This window comes from Solea senegalensis, linkage group LG21, assembly GCF_019176455.1.
Source record: "Solea senegalensis isolate Sse05_10M linkage group LG21, IFAPA_SoseM_1, whole genome shotgun sequence".
Classification (NCBI taxonomy): Eukaryota; Metazoa; Chordata; class Actinopteri; order Pleuronectiformes; family Soleidae; genus Solea; species Solea senegalensis.
The window spans coordinates 10,258,971-10,273,879 of record NC_058040.1 but is presented as its reverse complement, the minus strand read 5'-3'; the positions used below and the strand labels follow the sequence as shown (position 1 = coordinate 10,273,879).

Sequence of the window (14,909 nt, the reverse complement as noted above, 5' to 3'; positions counted from 1 at the left end):
CAAAGCACAGCTGCATCAAACTGCCGTGACTTCGTTTCAGACGCAACTGGTGACTTGTTAAGCTGTTGCTTTCGATGTACTGAATCATTAGAATCAGTTCATTAAAAAGATTTGTTCACATAATCGTTCAGGACTTCCTCCATGACCAGAGCACAGACTCCGTCTGACACAGTCAGCAGTGCTGTCGCTAAATACACCAGACTCCTCTGTTAAATATTGGAATTTTTGACATGTCTATGCTAAATGTTGGAGATTAATGCAAGTTTTCAGGATTTTTAAGTCTTTTTCACTGATCTACAGTTCGGCATTGTTCGGTTTGAATCTTGTGTTGGACGTCTTGCTCATGACTCTTCCAGTGACGGCACTCTGACCAGTCAGTGGACGGCAGTCTGATGACGCCACGTATAGAATCGGCTCAGCTCGCTTGGTACTAAAAAAAAGTACCAGGTACCAGATACTATCGCTATACTAAGTGGAAAAGTGGCAATATTGCATTCCCTAGTCCCCAAACTTAACATTTAAACAAACTTAACTTAAATCTCTTTCTACAAAATATCCTCTCTTCCTTTGTGGTCCTCACAAAGACGTATGTACAAGTACACACACACACACACACACACTCGCACACCTGTGCTCAGTGTATCACTGTGTTTGCACACTGGGGAGTAAATTCTATCTAATCAAGAATTAACGGGTAAATCCTTTCTTAGAGACTGTAATGCCAGAGGATAAGACAGGCGGCTTTGTAGTAAGCTCTCATTCCCTCCCCGTCCAAAAGCAACATATGGTCGGGCCTGATAGATGGCTGCTGGTGATAACTGTCATTCATATTAAGGCATATTTACAGCGGCGAGTGCAGAGTTTTTCGCACATGTTTCGATGACAGTGGAATGCAGATAAGCTACTTATTCATTTGCACTCATTTACTGAACAAGCAACACTGAACCGTGGCCTTCACTTCATCTTTTTCTCATGTTCCCTCACAGACACACACACACACACACACATATGCATGTGCCTCTTTTAATATGTAAGTGTGTGCAGCTGTGTGTGAGTTTCTCTCCGCTCTGCGTGCTCTTAGTCATGAGTCATTGCTTGTGTGTGAAAGAAAAAAGGGGGACGAGAGAAAGGAAATGCCAGCTGTGTGTACTATCTGTGTGAAGAATATGCTATAGGTAGAGAGTGTCATGTGGACAGTTGTGTGTGTGCATGAAGGGGTAAGCAAGGAAAGTATGCCGTTTTAAGCTTTAATCGCTATTTGTGTGTATGCGTGTGTGTCTATATCGCCTATAGCCTTAAAGAAATGATTTGACATTTAAAAGAAGCACAATCGCTCTAAAGAGATTGATGCCACTCTCATGTCTGGCCATGATTCAACAACTAAATACTGGAGCCTTTAATTCTTATTAACTCAATAGATATGTTTGTCTAATCAAGTTTTTCACTATTTACAGGTCCAGGTCTTAATCCTCAGAAAGCCTGTTTTAATTGTGTGGACCAGCTAAAATGTCCTCACAAGGTCAAAACGTCTTCACAAATATATAAGTACACACACACACACACACACACACCACATCCAGAGATCCCATTTGTCATGGGCAGGGGTTGATGAGTCTGTAATGAGAAAATGTTCATATTACATGAACACGACTGAACGGAGCATTGCGAGGCATAAAAGAGAAGACCATGTAACATCTCACTGGCTGATGTGCATGTGCAATTTCTGTCTCGACCTTTTCTCTCTCCTTTTCCACGTATTTTCCTCAGCCGGTATTCATTTATATTCTGCTGAGCCACTCGAGCCTTTGAGTGGCTAAAGCCATGACAGATGAAGTGAGAGAAGGATGGATTCAAAGATGGGAAAAGGAGGTCCAGCACAACTACAATGATGAGAGTAAGTCTTCCCCAAGCAGCTCCTGACTTACCATGTTATGACACAAAATAGCGGCTTTAAATACCCTTTAAGTCCCCTGTGGTGGCTATTTGGTAGTGACAGTGACAAGAATTAGGGCCACGTGGATTTAAATTCTTGATGAAACTGCAATTAAGACGCGAGAAGAAGAGCCTGAGGCAGTGCAAGCAACAACCAAGAAAAAAAAACAAATGAGAGAGGGAAATAAATACATGAAAAATCATTTTTGTTTCTAGGCATGTGTCACTGCAGATAACCCTCCTCTACAAGTGAAGAGGAGATGAAAAATGAAAATGGCCATTAATTCATGTGTAGTAACCACAGCCCGGTGGGTCCTCGGCAGTGTTAATGAGCAGTAAATCCAGCAATGTTTGAACTCAATTCCTTAATACATGGTAAACTGTTCTGCATACTGTATGTGTCGCTGAGTGAAAACAAAGTTGTGAAGTCAGAGATTTGATTCTGCAGCTGTCGAGCTGGTTGAACAAAATCCTCCAGGCTCTCTTTTGCTTCCCTTAAGGAACATTTCTTTGTGCTTTTGATTATGGCTTTAATGCTGGCACTGGCTGTGAGATTAACTGCAGGAGCCGTGAAGGGAAACTGCCTTTTAGCACCCAGAATATCAAGTAATTGAAAGTTTTAGCAAATGTATGTGCCTCTGCAGTTTTACACTAAAAGGAATGGAAAGCTGGATTCTCCTTATACAGCAAAGAGATGGCTCAGCAGATGGCTTAGCTTCAGCTGGACGTGTAAGCACTTCAATACATTTGCTTTATTGCCATTTACATTTTTTGATTCACTACATTTTATATTAATTACTTGAGCATGATGAGTATGGTTTTTTAACTACATACTGTTGTACACCATTTCCCATGCTTGTTTACGCGAACATCTAATCAGCCAATCACATGGCAGCAACTCAATGCATCGAGTATCAAAATGAGGTAGAAAGGTGACAGCAAGACAATCCTTACTGTTACTATTAAAAATGTTGCGAACAATTATATTTCGTATTATATTCACCTTGTTGGCAGCTGTGCCTTGGCCACGCGTGCTGTGTTTAAACGAAGAGGAGGTTGTGATTGTATGTTATCGATGTAGCCTGCAGGCCACAAGTTTGACACCTCTGTTGTCACTGATACAGCCCCACAAAGTACCCGTTTGCCATATCTTTGAGCAGAGATTAGTTCAAAATATGACAAATGTGCATGATCCTTGATATTGGATCCTTAATCTAAATCCACCAGCCTTTTATTTAAATAAAAAACAAAAATTGCAACCTTGCACATACCTCGGTGAGGATAACCATCTACTGGCCTATAAGGTAAACTGTCCATAAAGGGCAAGCATAGGCTCCAAGGTATAACTTACTGGGTTAACATAATTATAAGTCTTCTCAAGCATGTCAGTGCTGCTGCTCTCAGCTTCTTACTGGCCCTTTGGCATCTTATGAGGCACAGTCCAATCAGTGGCCGGGCATTTTGTGCATGGCTGCGCTGTCTCTGTGCCCAGTAGCCTGGAGGTTATATCCACGGGCCGCCTCACCTTCTGCTGCTGTCACGAGGTGTGGTAGTGTCATGCCAGGCTATGACCCAAGAGAGCTGATGTCTTTCCTCACCAGGTAATTTTTATTATGTATCCATGATGCATATTAGAACTATTATGTTTATACATGTACATGTATATATATACATATATATAGATATATATATATCTATATATATATCTATATATATAGATATATATATACATATATTATTATTTTTTTAAATAATGACACAGACCTTTAGATCGTGGATGATGAATTGATGTCTTGCTTTAAAGTGCCAAAAACAGCAGGTTTTTACTGTTTCAACATTCACTTTTAATTTCCCATTTCATAATTAGACTGTAATCATTTCACAGGAAACAGCCACTTCAAACTTGGCTGCGATTAGACTCCCCAAGATTAATTTGCCCCTTGGTTGTGCAGCGTCTGGCAAATCAAACCATTATCTGAAGGCTTGCTGGAGGAAGCCGCCTGCCCCATATGCTGCAGCACATCACTCACTACACCCATTGGATGCTTGGACTGTTTGTAAAGAGTCCATTGAACCTATGGCCAGCCTTTTAGAGAGTGTGTTGGTAAATAATTAAATTGAAACAAATAGGACGAGGGAATATTTAACAGCTATTTAAAGCATTACAAACCATCAGCTCATTAATCTCTTAATTTAGACATTGCCCTTCAATCTCTGAGCCTTAAAGGCAGCATCTGCCTCATAAACACTCCAACCTGAGTCATACTGACATCTGTTTCCCTAATGACTTTCATTTAGTGCCCATTTAGTTTGCTTGTTGAATGTATTTGTGCACTAAAACATGTCATCACTGACACAACCTGCACCACAGGTGTTTAAAACAATTACATTCTCCACTCTATATTTCCTATATCTCAGGATATTTACTGTTTAAAGATTATTATAGATTGTGAAATCAATGACGGGGCTCTCGAGGGAATTCAGTGCAGTGGGTTGTTATTTAGCTTGCAACAGAAAAATCAAAACATGCTACTATAGTCTCTTTCATGTGAAGCCTAGTGTCTGATACACATCACTGAGCTACATCATGTGGAGATGAAGCAGGGATTCGGGTGCAGTTTTTAATGTGTGAGGGCCTGACACACAGTAGTATGGAAATTGAGAATCAAGTGCTCTGTACGCTGACCTAAGACTTCACACTGGTGCCAACACTTTGTTTATTGGGCTGTCAACTACAAACCAACACAACCTTCCCACCACTGCCAGCTTTAAATCTTAATCCCCTCCCAGAATCTATCACTTAAATCACCCTTAGGAGCAAAATGGGGTCCTATAGGTGGTTTTTTGCACCTATTTCCTCCATAAACCTGGAATTGCTCTTAGCTCCGTGGACAGATCTGGCTCCAGGCCACCGCAGCCAGGCTCTGTGAGGGAATATGAATGGCATTAGCTTCAGGCAGTTGCCATGGTGTTGACTTATTTACTGTACCTCAGATGACTGACTTCAAACAGCACTGCTCACACATTAGTGTCCGTTTTATTATCCACAGTACACGGAAAGATTTAAAACGGAACTGTGGCTGGCTGCTTCCAAATTGTGCATCATATTTCTTTTTCAACAAATCCACAAAATAGTAATGTATTGCTTTGGTTTTATTGGCATCCTGTGACCACTTGACATTTACATTTATCCAAAATCAATGTGCAGAATAGATTACTGGAGACTTTCTTGAGGCAAATATTAGGTTTCAAGTAGCATTAGTGTGAAAGTTGTTTCATCCAACAACAAGAAAGGCATTCATTGTTTTTCTGGGTCCCATGAGTTTTTAATGTAATATGCAGTCATCACAATATATTGAAATAAAGGCACAGTATGACAGCGCTGTTATACTTTTCTCTTACTTTGATAGTTCCCTAAGTTGGCTGCCAACTAAAATAAAAAACTAAACTAAACTACAATAAAGGAATCAACTTAACTCGCAGGATAGAAAGTACATTTAAAAAAAGCAAGTACTACTATGTGCAAAAGGGTAGATAGTAGTCAGAATGTAAGGTGCAATTAGTTGTACAATACTGTCACAGTGCTAAACCATTCAGAATTTGTAAATACTATTTATATGCAAAACATATGTGCAAAGGATGCATTCACACATGCCTAAAGACCACTTCACAGGTTTTCAAGAAGCTAAAATAGATTATTTCTGCAAAATTATGCAATTTAAATATCGATTTGCAGGATAGTGATGAATTAGATCTGAAATGAATTAATAAATTATCATTCAGTGCATTTTGTAGATGTATTTTTGGTTTGTATGTTATTTGTTGGCTGTGGGGTAATAACACTCCGTGGCAGTAGGTGGCGTTGTCGCGCATTAAGTAACACAACGGCAGTCACACAAAACGGAAGCAGGAGTAGAACTGGAAGACGCTCACACGTGTTTCCATCATGTCTGCCTGTCGTCTTGTTGTGGAATGATATGTCACCAGTTTGTTCTTTAAAATAATATATACAGTATAAGTTATCGAGTGCAGCTTTAAAGGAACATTTGAGGCTTCAACATGGCCCAGAGAAAGAAGAAGCTGACGAAGAAGAAGAGATACGGAGCCACGGAGGCTGATTCTGATTCCGGGGACTTTGAGTTGGCTGCTGAAGTTAAAGACGATGATTCGGTAAGGAAGTTAAGACAACTCACTCTGCCATTACCTGCTACACGTTGTTATCATATTTAGTCTCACGTAGTTCGAGCCTGTTTATATAAATTCTACTGCCTCTCAATTTCCTGACCAGTGGTAGAGCATTTGCTTTAGAGGTCTCCGTTTCAAATCCCCCAACAATTATTTGTTTTTCATTAATAAGCACATGACATGAGATAATCATAGTACCAACAGAAATATTTCAAATTGTTTTTTTATTGAGTTCTCAAAAAACTGTAGTAAGAGTACAAACAACAACAGAAATAATCAAATCACTACACAATCTTTAACTGCCTCAGAGTGCTGCTGTCTGAATAATCACCAAAACCCCCTCTTTTCACCATATCACCCCTGTTCTGCACCAGCTCCATTGGCTCCCAGTCCATTACATTCAAAGTCATCCATAACCTCACCCCTCCATACCTGTCAGACCTCCTCTACATGGCCACCCTCCCCTCATCCCTCAGATCCACCTCCTCTCTCTCCTCTCTGTCCCATCCACCTCCTCACCATCATGGGGAGCAGGGCATTCAGTTGCTCTGCCCCAGCCACTGGAATCTCTACCACCTGACCTCAGAAGTATTGAATATCTCCCCCAATTCAAATCCAGACTCCAAACCCACCTGTTCCGACTCGCCTTCCCCTCATGATCCTACTCCATTGTCCCACTCCAAGTTACATCTGTTTTTATTTTTCTTCTCTGTTCGTAATCTTTTGTATATATCATGTTTTGTCCATGTTTTATCACTTGAGAGTTCTGAAAGGTGCCTTTAAAATGAAAAGAATTGTTACTAGTGTTATTTTGTCTGTTAAAGTATATGTTGTTGTCTTTTCAAGATGGTTAAATTAAAAGAACAACTGACAGGTTTCTTTCTTTCAGGAGAAAAATTAATCTACTAGAAAAAGTGCTCTTATCAGGCTAACCTCAGGAAAAGGTGCTCACAGTGTTCGTACACACCCCTATCCAATTCCTTTCTTTACATTACATTTTTAATTATGCAGCTCACAGAATAGCAGACAAATCAGGCCCAAAACACAACCTTCTTGGCAAGACAATTATGATTATTGACTGATTCTAAGTTTTGGAAGTTATAGATGAGTAAATTCATACATGTGTTGATTTCTTATTGCTGTCACAGTCAGGGAAGAAGCTGCCACGGTTCCCTGCCTCATCAGACTGCCTGTCAGATGTGGAACCGGACACCAGGGAGCTAGTCAGAGCCCAAAACAAGAAAAAGAAGAAGTCTGGAGGTTTTCAGTCAATGGGTAAGATTGATGATTGTATGGGTTGAGATGCACATCCACACCTCACTCACAGTATTGGATATTTATAGGCCGGTTTGAGGTGGAAAAAAAGCTAAAGAAGTAATCTGATCAGTGATCTACTGTTTCCCCAGAGAAAATGTTATTTTATAGCATTATCTATGATTTCAGGTCTCAGTTACCCCGTTTACAAAGGAGTAATGAAGAAGGGTTACAAAGTCCCAACTCCAATCCAAAGAAAGGTAAGCCATTGCTTCTTCAGGATCCCATAATCAAACATGTTTACTGCTCAAAGGATTCGATTACAAGCCCAGTCCATTTCTCTCCATTTCAGACTGTCCCAGTGATTCTGGATGGAAAGGATATTGTAGCCATGGCCAGGACTGGCAGTGGTAAGACAGCTGCCTTTTTGATTCCAATGTTTGAGAAGCTGAAGGCCCCTCAAGCCCAAACAGGAGCCAGGGCCCTCATCCTGACCCCCACCAGAGAGTTGGCTTTGCAGACTATGAAGTTCACAAAAGAGGTCAGACTGACAGACTGTGCTTGTACTTGCAGTTAGCCTTGCAGAATCGATTTACATTTCAGCTTGTTTTAAAATGTTTTATGGGCATTGTTAATGGTAGCTCAGCAGACCTACAACCAGTTAGAGCAACGAAATGTGTGATATAGCAGAATAACAGCAAAATGTGAAGAAGATGCCACACAACAGTTGTTTGTCTTTCAGAGAAACTGAAGTTTGTTTTGTATTATTTTTTAGTTGATTCAACAGACACACTCCCTACATCAGTAGCAACAGCTAATCTTGGTTGTTTAGTTGGTGCTCTTCTGTCTGTTATAATATTAAATCTGTGCCATTTAAGATAAATGGCTGTCGTTGGCATGATCAGTTTCATGATGACTGGAAATCATTCTGAATGGGAGCACAGTTAAACAAATAATTTAATAAATGAATAAACATGAGCTGAATGATAAATCAGGTTTCCAGGCGAGGCTGTTTACTTTGACCTGTGTGCATCATCTGGCTTTTATAAATCTTAATAGCTGGGTCAATATGTTTTGTCTTTGTTGTGGTATTACAGTTGGGAAAGTTCACTGGCCTCAAGACTGCCCTTATCCTCGGTGGAGACAGGTACATGACTCCTCCCTTTGTCTGTTGCCCCTCATGAATTGTTTCTGTTGAACCCTTTACATCTGTAATGAATGTACATTAAACACCTCTGCTGTTTCCAGAATGGACGACCAGTTTGCTGCTCTTCATGAAAACCCTGACATGTGAGTGTTTTGTTGTTTTTACTGACTGGTCCTGTTCTTTGCCTCCTTCAAGTGATATATCTTAAAATCCCGATCTCTGCTTTGACCACAGAATCATCGGCACGCCCGGTCGTCTCATGCATGTTGTCAAGGAGATGAACCTGAAGTTGCAGAATGTGGAGTATGTGGTGTTTGATGAGGCCGACAGGTGAGAAATAGATTGGTGTTTTGGGATTTTTAGCATATTATAATATCACAGCCTGGATTCACCTGCATGTATCTGTACATGAATGTGTGTTTCTCCTCTCAGGTTGTTTGAAATGGGTTTTGCGGAGCAGCTTCAAGAGATCATCCGCAGGATGCCAGACACCAGACAAACTCTGCTCTTCTCTGCCACTCTGCCCAAACTGCTGGTGGAATTTGCCAGAGCTGGTAAAATCATCTTAACATTTTTAATCCTCTTAACTGTCACTTCTGGTTCACATGCACCCATCGTGACTCATAAGGATTTCAAATCAGTTTCGCTCTTGGTTTAACTTTATATTGGTGGTCAAATATGCCCAGGTTAACTCAATCATAATTTCTTTTTCCAGGGCTGACGGAACCGGTGCTTATTCGTTTGGATGTGGATTCTAAGCTCAGTGATCAGATCAAGGTAAAGACAAAACTTATTAAACACTGATGACTTGAACTGGTCTTCCCATTGAAATTGTGGTTTATGAAAGAAAAAGCATGTTTTTTTTCATTTCTAAATAAACTTGGATGTCACATAGGAATTGATGCAACATAAAGAAATGTATTTACATACATACATATTTGCATTTTATGGACCTATGTCAAAACAGCTGATGTGTTAGTTAATTGTCTTTTTAGACTCATTGCCGTCTCCTCACATCCAATCAAAAATTTGCTATTAAATCCTCACTTTTTATCTGTCTCTTTCTCCAGCTCTCATTTTTCCATTTGCGTGCGGACAACAAGCCAGCAATGCTGCTTCATCTCCTCAGGAACGTGATGAAGCCTCAGGAGCAGACAGTGGTCTTCGTAGCCACCAAACACCATGTCGAGTACCTCAAGGAGGTGAGATGCAAACAGTAGAATAAGTCGGATATTTACTCAACTCCTCACATATTAGTAGTTGAGAAAGTCAAAAAGACTTTTCTGAAAAAATTATTTAATTTTCATTTTTAAAACTTTTTTTTATTATCATCTCCAGCTGCTTCTCTCAGAAGGAGTTGAGTGTGCCTACATCTACAGTGCCCTTGATCAGACTGCCAGAAAGATCAACATTGGAAAATTTGTGCACAGAAAAGCCATGGTGCTAATTGTAACTGATGTTGCAGCCCGTGGTATTGACATCCCCCTGCTGGACAATGTCATTAACTACAATTTCCCATCCAAGGCCAAGCTCTTCTTGCACAGAGTTGGTGAGTTGCTTGTAATTGCTGAGTTGCTTGTGAATACTGTACACAGTATTCACATTCTTCTGTTAGTTTTGTCTGTCCCTCTTTTAATGGATTTTATCATCCGTTATGTCTTCTCCTTCCTTTCTTCCTTTCTTTCTTACTCTTTAGTAGAATAACTGATCAAATTGATGTGATACATTGTGATTATTCAACTGACTTTTCCCATCAGGTCGTGTGGGACGTGCGGGCCGCAGTGGAACAACATACAGTTTAATTAGTTCAGATGAGATGCCTTTTGTCTATGACCTGCACCTCTTCCTTGGGAGGCCTGTTCAGTTCGCAACACATGAACACACACGCGGTAGGCTTTACACGACACCTGTCAGATATTAAGTGATTAATGTATGACAGATCACTAACAGGCTACTAATGTAATTGTCTGCACATCACTGTCTTTGCTCCCCTCTCCCTTCAGATTCAGATGGTGTGTTCGGCCGCGTCCCTCAGACCATCCTTGATGACGAGGGCTCTCATCTCATCGCGGCGCACGAAAACTTGCAGGACCTTGAGAACTTACATCGTATCTCTGAGAACGCCTACAAGCAGTACCTCAAATCTCGACCAAACCCCTCACCTGAGTCCATCAGACGGGTCAAAAACACAGACCTGTCCAGCATGGCAGTCCATCCATTACTCGGTCAGTTAGGTGGAGGTTGATCTATGAAGAAAACGGTGATGACGTAGTTGAGACTGTATATAGTGACATAATTTAACTGGCTTTGTTTCAGGGTCAGGTTTGGAGAAAATGGCACTGGAGCATCTTCAGTTAGTTGATGCCATCAAAGGCTACAAATCCAAATCGGTGAGTTACAGCAGGAAATAATGCAGGTATCTGAAGTGATCTGCTAACCTATGATAAAACCCTAAATATTTTTTTTATGTTTTTCTAGACTATCTTTGAAATCAACTCCAACAGTAAGACACAGGCCAGCGGGGTGATGCGGGCTAAACGTTCAAAAGACGCACAGTTGGTGGACAAATTCAGCAAACATAGAGAGGATCTGGCTGCAGAGACCCGCCTGCATCAGCCCACAAACACAACCACTGCTGACGAGGATTTCACAATCACCAGTGGCGATCAGGACGATGATCTTAATGTAAGACATTTAAACATCTCTGTGGTGTTTTTCAAATGTGCTGAGATTTATAAAGGAGGTGTAAATTAACACCAATAATTTAGTTTGAACAATTACAATCAACGTTATCAATTACTATTTTAATGTGTACGATATTCAGATAATTACTTATTTTCTGTCCTTAAATGAAACACCTCATTTTAGTTCTACTCTTTTGGTTCATGTCTAATTCTTTGTTTTTCCACTAGGGGGTGTTCTCAGCAGTGGTTGGTGGAAAAAGGAAAGGCCTGCAGGGAGATAGTGAAGAACGGCCAAAGAACAAGAAAGGCAAGCAGGCGGGTAAAGATGAGGAGTATTACATCCCATACAGACCCAAAGACTTTGATTCTGAGAGAGGGTAAGGCAATAAACCAAGTTGTTTTTAGAAAGAATCAGACATGATTCAAAATATTATTTGTGTTGTAACCTGTGAGAAATATCCTGCGTGGTTTTAGGTTAAGTCTTGGTGGAGATGGCAGTGCCTTTGACCAGCAGGCCTCCTCAGCCGTCCTGGACCTCATGGGTGACGAAGGAGACAACCTCAACAAGCACAAACACATCATGAAATGGTGAAGATTTTAGATTCACTCTCACTTCAAACCTGTTGCCTTCTCCTCTGCTCTTTCTGTCTCCTCCTGGTGTTTTTATTCCGTATCATCATAGACTTGTCTCCTCTCTCATATGTAGGGACCGAAAGAGGAAGCGCTTTGTGAAAGAAACAGGAAAGGAAGACCATAAGAAGAGGATCAAAACAGACGCTGGACAGGTCATCAATAACAAGAAAAACAAGAAGAACTTGTATCCTCCCACCAAAATGTCTCATTGTCCTTTTTTACTGTTACCTTTGACAGTATTAACTGTATTTTATGCAAAGTTTGTCTGACCTTGACGACATGACAGCTACGAGGAGTGGAAGAAAAAATACAAGATTGATGATGCAGAAGATGGCTTGGATGAAGAAACAGGAGGAGGAGGTGGAGGGAGGCAGCCAGGAGGAGGTAGAAGTTTCAGACACAATTTAAACATTGACTTTCAGAGTAGGTCGAGACTATCAATAACACGCTCATGTCATGTCTGTTAAATCTAAGGCTGCAGCAAGCTGTTAGTTAGCTTAGCTTAGCTCAAAGACTGGAAACAGGAAAATAACAGAGTGGTTCTGTCCAGTATTAAACTACCACCTCCTCATATTACGTCTCCTTTGTTTTTACAGGTCTTAGTGCTAAGCTAACACACAGGCATGAGACCGGTATTGGTTTTGTCTTCTGAGTAAAAGCATTTTTTCAGCTCTACATTTGCTATTAACACAAGTTGAGTGAGTCGTCTTTCAACTTGAAGTTTGTGAGTTTAATTCCTGCCTCCGCTAGTCTACAGTGTGTCTTTGGGCAAGACACTTAACTCCATGTTGCATGGGTGTGATAGAAAATGTGTTGCACATAGATGCACTGTATCAAAGAGAGAGTGAAGGGATGAATGGCAAATCTGCAGTGTAAAGCTGCTTTGAGTGGTCATCAAGACTAGAAAAGTGCTATATAAGTACACACCATATACCATAACAATTATGAATCCTGTTTTTTTCTGAATTTTCCTCTTTGTGTCAATCATCTGTCAGGTCGTGGTCGTGGTCGAGGTCGAGGTCGTGGCGCTACCCCACAGAGCCGCACAGGACCACAGTTTACGCCTGGTGGCCGCAGAGTGCGCTCAGAGCTGAAGACGCGCAAGCAGATCCTGGAGCAGCGCAAGAAAACGCAGAAGCAGGAGTTCCTCCAGGGCGGAGGGATGAAAAATCTCCGTGCCAAGAACAAAAAGTGGCTTGGAGAAGTTAAGAAGTCAGGTTTTGGACGAGGCGGGCAAAAGAAAGGCAAGATGAAGAAGAGAATGTGAGGAGAACACCCACGGGTGTGAGAAACTAGAGATCAAGAGAATGGCGAGGGACTGAATGATGAATGACCAGATGATCCGTGCTTCATGATGCCTTGTGTGATTGTGGATTGAAGGAGGAGAGTTGAGATGTGCCTCATCATTTTTGCTCGTCGCTGAATGAACTCTGTCACAGAGTGAAGGAAAGAACGATCCAATGAACTGGATTCTCTTCTTTCAAGAGTATCGGGCAGAATAATCTGCTCACATGGGATTTGTGTTGTAAAATGTTATTCACATTAAGAGATAGCAGAATACAAATGTGAATAAGGCTTTAATATGTGTCACATCTTCATTTGCAGTCCAGTTCCCTGTGGATTCAGAAGGCAAACATATCTGAGGAACAAGATATGAGATGAGCTTGTTTATGTGGGATTATATATTTAAATTTCCTCCTGCAATGAAGATCCATTTTGTGTACCAGCTTGGTGTGACTTTTTCCAGGGCCTGGAATGCTGATAGAATATATCAGTCAGTGCTACCATATAAATGTATGTAATGTATCAGTTTAAAAAAAAAAAAAAAAAGAGAACAGAAATGAGTAAATTGTTCACATTACATTCAACTTTTAAAAACAATGTTGTTTCTTTTGCTCATATACATTCAAGGTTTCCAGGTGAATGCCCTTTGATTTGAATTGAGTTTCTCCTAAGAAATCCAACCTAAAACTAACTCAACCATAAAAATGTATAAATTGAGTCTTGAATAGATATGGTCCTGCAATCCTAAGAGAGTAAGTAACAATGCAAGTTAACTACACTACTGTGTTACACTTTTCTACCTGAGGTGTGTCACGTGTAGATGCATCAAGGTAGAAACTTGATTTTTCATACTTTATTTACATAAGATATAATGCACCTGTGTCTGGGAAATACAACTTGTTATTAGTATCGAGTCAGTGGACATGATTGGAAAAAATATAAATATGTATGTAGAATAAAAAGAGCTCATTTGTATACAAGTAAAACCTGACACAATTTAGAGTTCCGTGTTGGTACTAATTTACTTTTGCATTGGTTTGCAGTCAGTGGATTACATGACGGTGATTACTGATGGATTATTTTGATTCATTTTGTAATAGTGGACATCTCAAGATGAGTGTGTTTGACATCTGTAATCAATTTGGTATTTTATAGTTTTCATTTTAGGGAGTCCTGTTAAAATGATCTTGAACTGAAAACCCAAATTAAACAAGTGATTATGTAGCAATCAATGGAGATCTACTGCACCTTGCTGCTGTTGAACGTTAAAAAAACAACAAACTCAAAGTCAATTAAGTTATAATTAAGAGTCAAAATATTAGACTAAAGAATAACACACAGGCAGTATATAAACAGGTGCAAATTGCAGTGTAGGTGGACTCACTGAATATAGCAGCATAGTTATTTTCAGGTCCTCAAACAAATTGTGAGGGATTGCAGGTGGAGGGTATGCCACTATTACACTAGATTCTTGATTTTCTCTCATCAATAATGGCCTAATTGTTCTCACATCTGAGAATCGTTACTTTTGACTGCTTCCTCTGCCTTCATGTCAAATAATCATTGTCTTTACTGCAGGAGATGCTGCCGTCCGTCGTCCAGCATGTCAGCGTTCTTCTTTCACTTGAGCTGCTCAGAGGTTGCACAGCATGAGCACGAGCACAGCAGCACTACACACCAGTGAACGTGAGAGAGGCAAGTGACTCAGTCCATCTGGACGTGGTTACATTGCTTTTTTTTTCTCATGATATTCGTTCATGCCAGCGTAGGTTATTCATGGCCACAGTTAC

The 14,909-nt window shown here is 40.5% G+C and overlaps 1 protein-coding gene across 2 annotated transcripts; it reads left to right on the top strand.

Annotated features, from left to right (window-relative positions):
* The first annotated feature begins 5,765 nt into the window (after nt 1-5,765).
* Nucleotides 5,766-14,119, top strand: ddx54 (DEAD (Asp-Glu-Ala-Asp) box polypeptide 54). Of its 2 annotated transcripts, none has more exons than XM_044012267.1 (20): nt 5,766-6,102; nt 7,266-7,392; nt 7,561-7,631; nt 7,724-7,912; nt 8,469-8,518; nt 8,620-8,661; nt 8,753-8,848; nt 8,951-9,072; nt 9,234-9,295; nt 9,589-9,720; nt 9,857-10,067; nt 10,276-10,407; nt 10,522-10,743; nt 10,835-10,908; nt 10,997-11,203; nt 11,431-11,579; nt 11,677-11,790; nt 11,909-12,019; nt 12,122-12,219; nt 12,837-14,119. In XM_044012267.1, exons 1-20 carry the CDS (start codon nt 5,992-5,994, stop codon nt 13,100-13,102), a joined length of 2,586 nt encoding a protein of 861 aa, XP_043868202.1. In that variant the 5' UTR covers nt 5,766-5,991; the 3' UTR covers nt 13,103-14,119. The 2 variants fall into 2 exon arrangements, with proteins under 2 accessions (XP_043868202.1, XP_043868201.1); XM_044012266.1 differs by having other exon boundaries at nt 12,831-14,119.
* Nucleotides 14,120-14,909: the final 790 nt, after the last annotated feature.

What these genes read in the sequence shown, in the direction of transcription:
- ddx54 (XM_044012266.1), top strand. Translation starts at nt 5,992, where the DNA reads ATGGCCCAGAGAAAGAAGAAGCTGACGAAGAAGAAGAGATACGGAGCC. An exon ending in CTATGAAGTTCACAAAAGAG is followed by an intron (nt 7,913 to 8,468) that starts GTCAGACTGACA and finishes GTGGTATTACAG; the next exon opens with TTGGGAAAGTTCACTGGCCT. An exon ending in GACTTTGATTCTGAGAGAGG is followed by an intron (nt 11,580 to 11,676) that starts GTAAGGCAATAA and finishes GCGTGGTTTTAG; the next exon opens with GTTAAGTCTTGGTGGAGATG.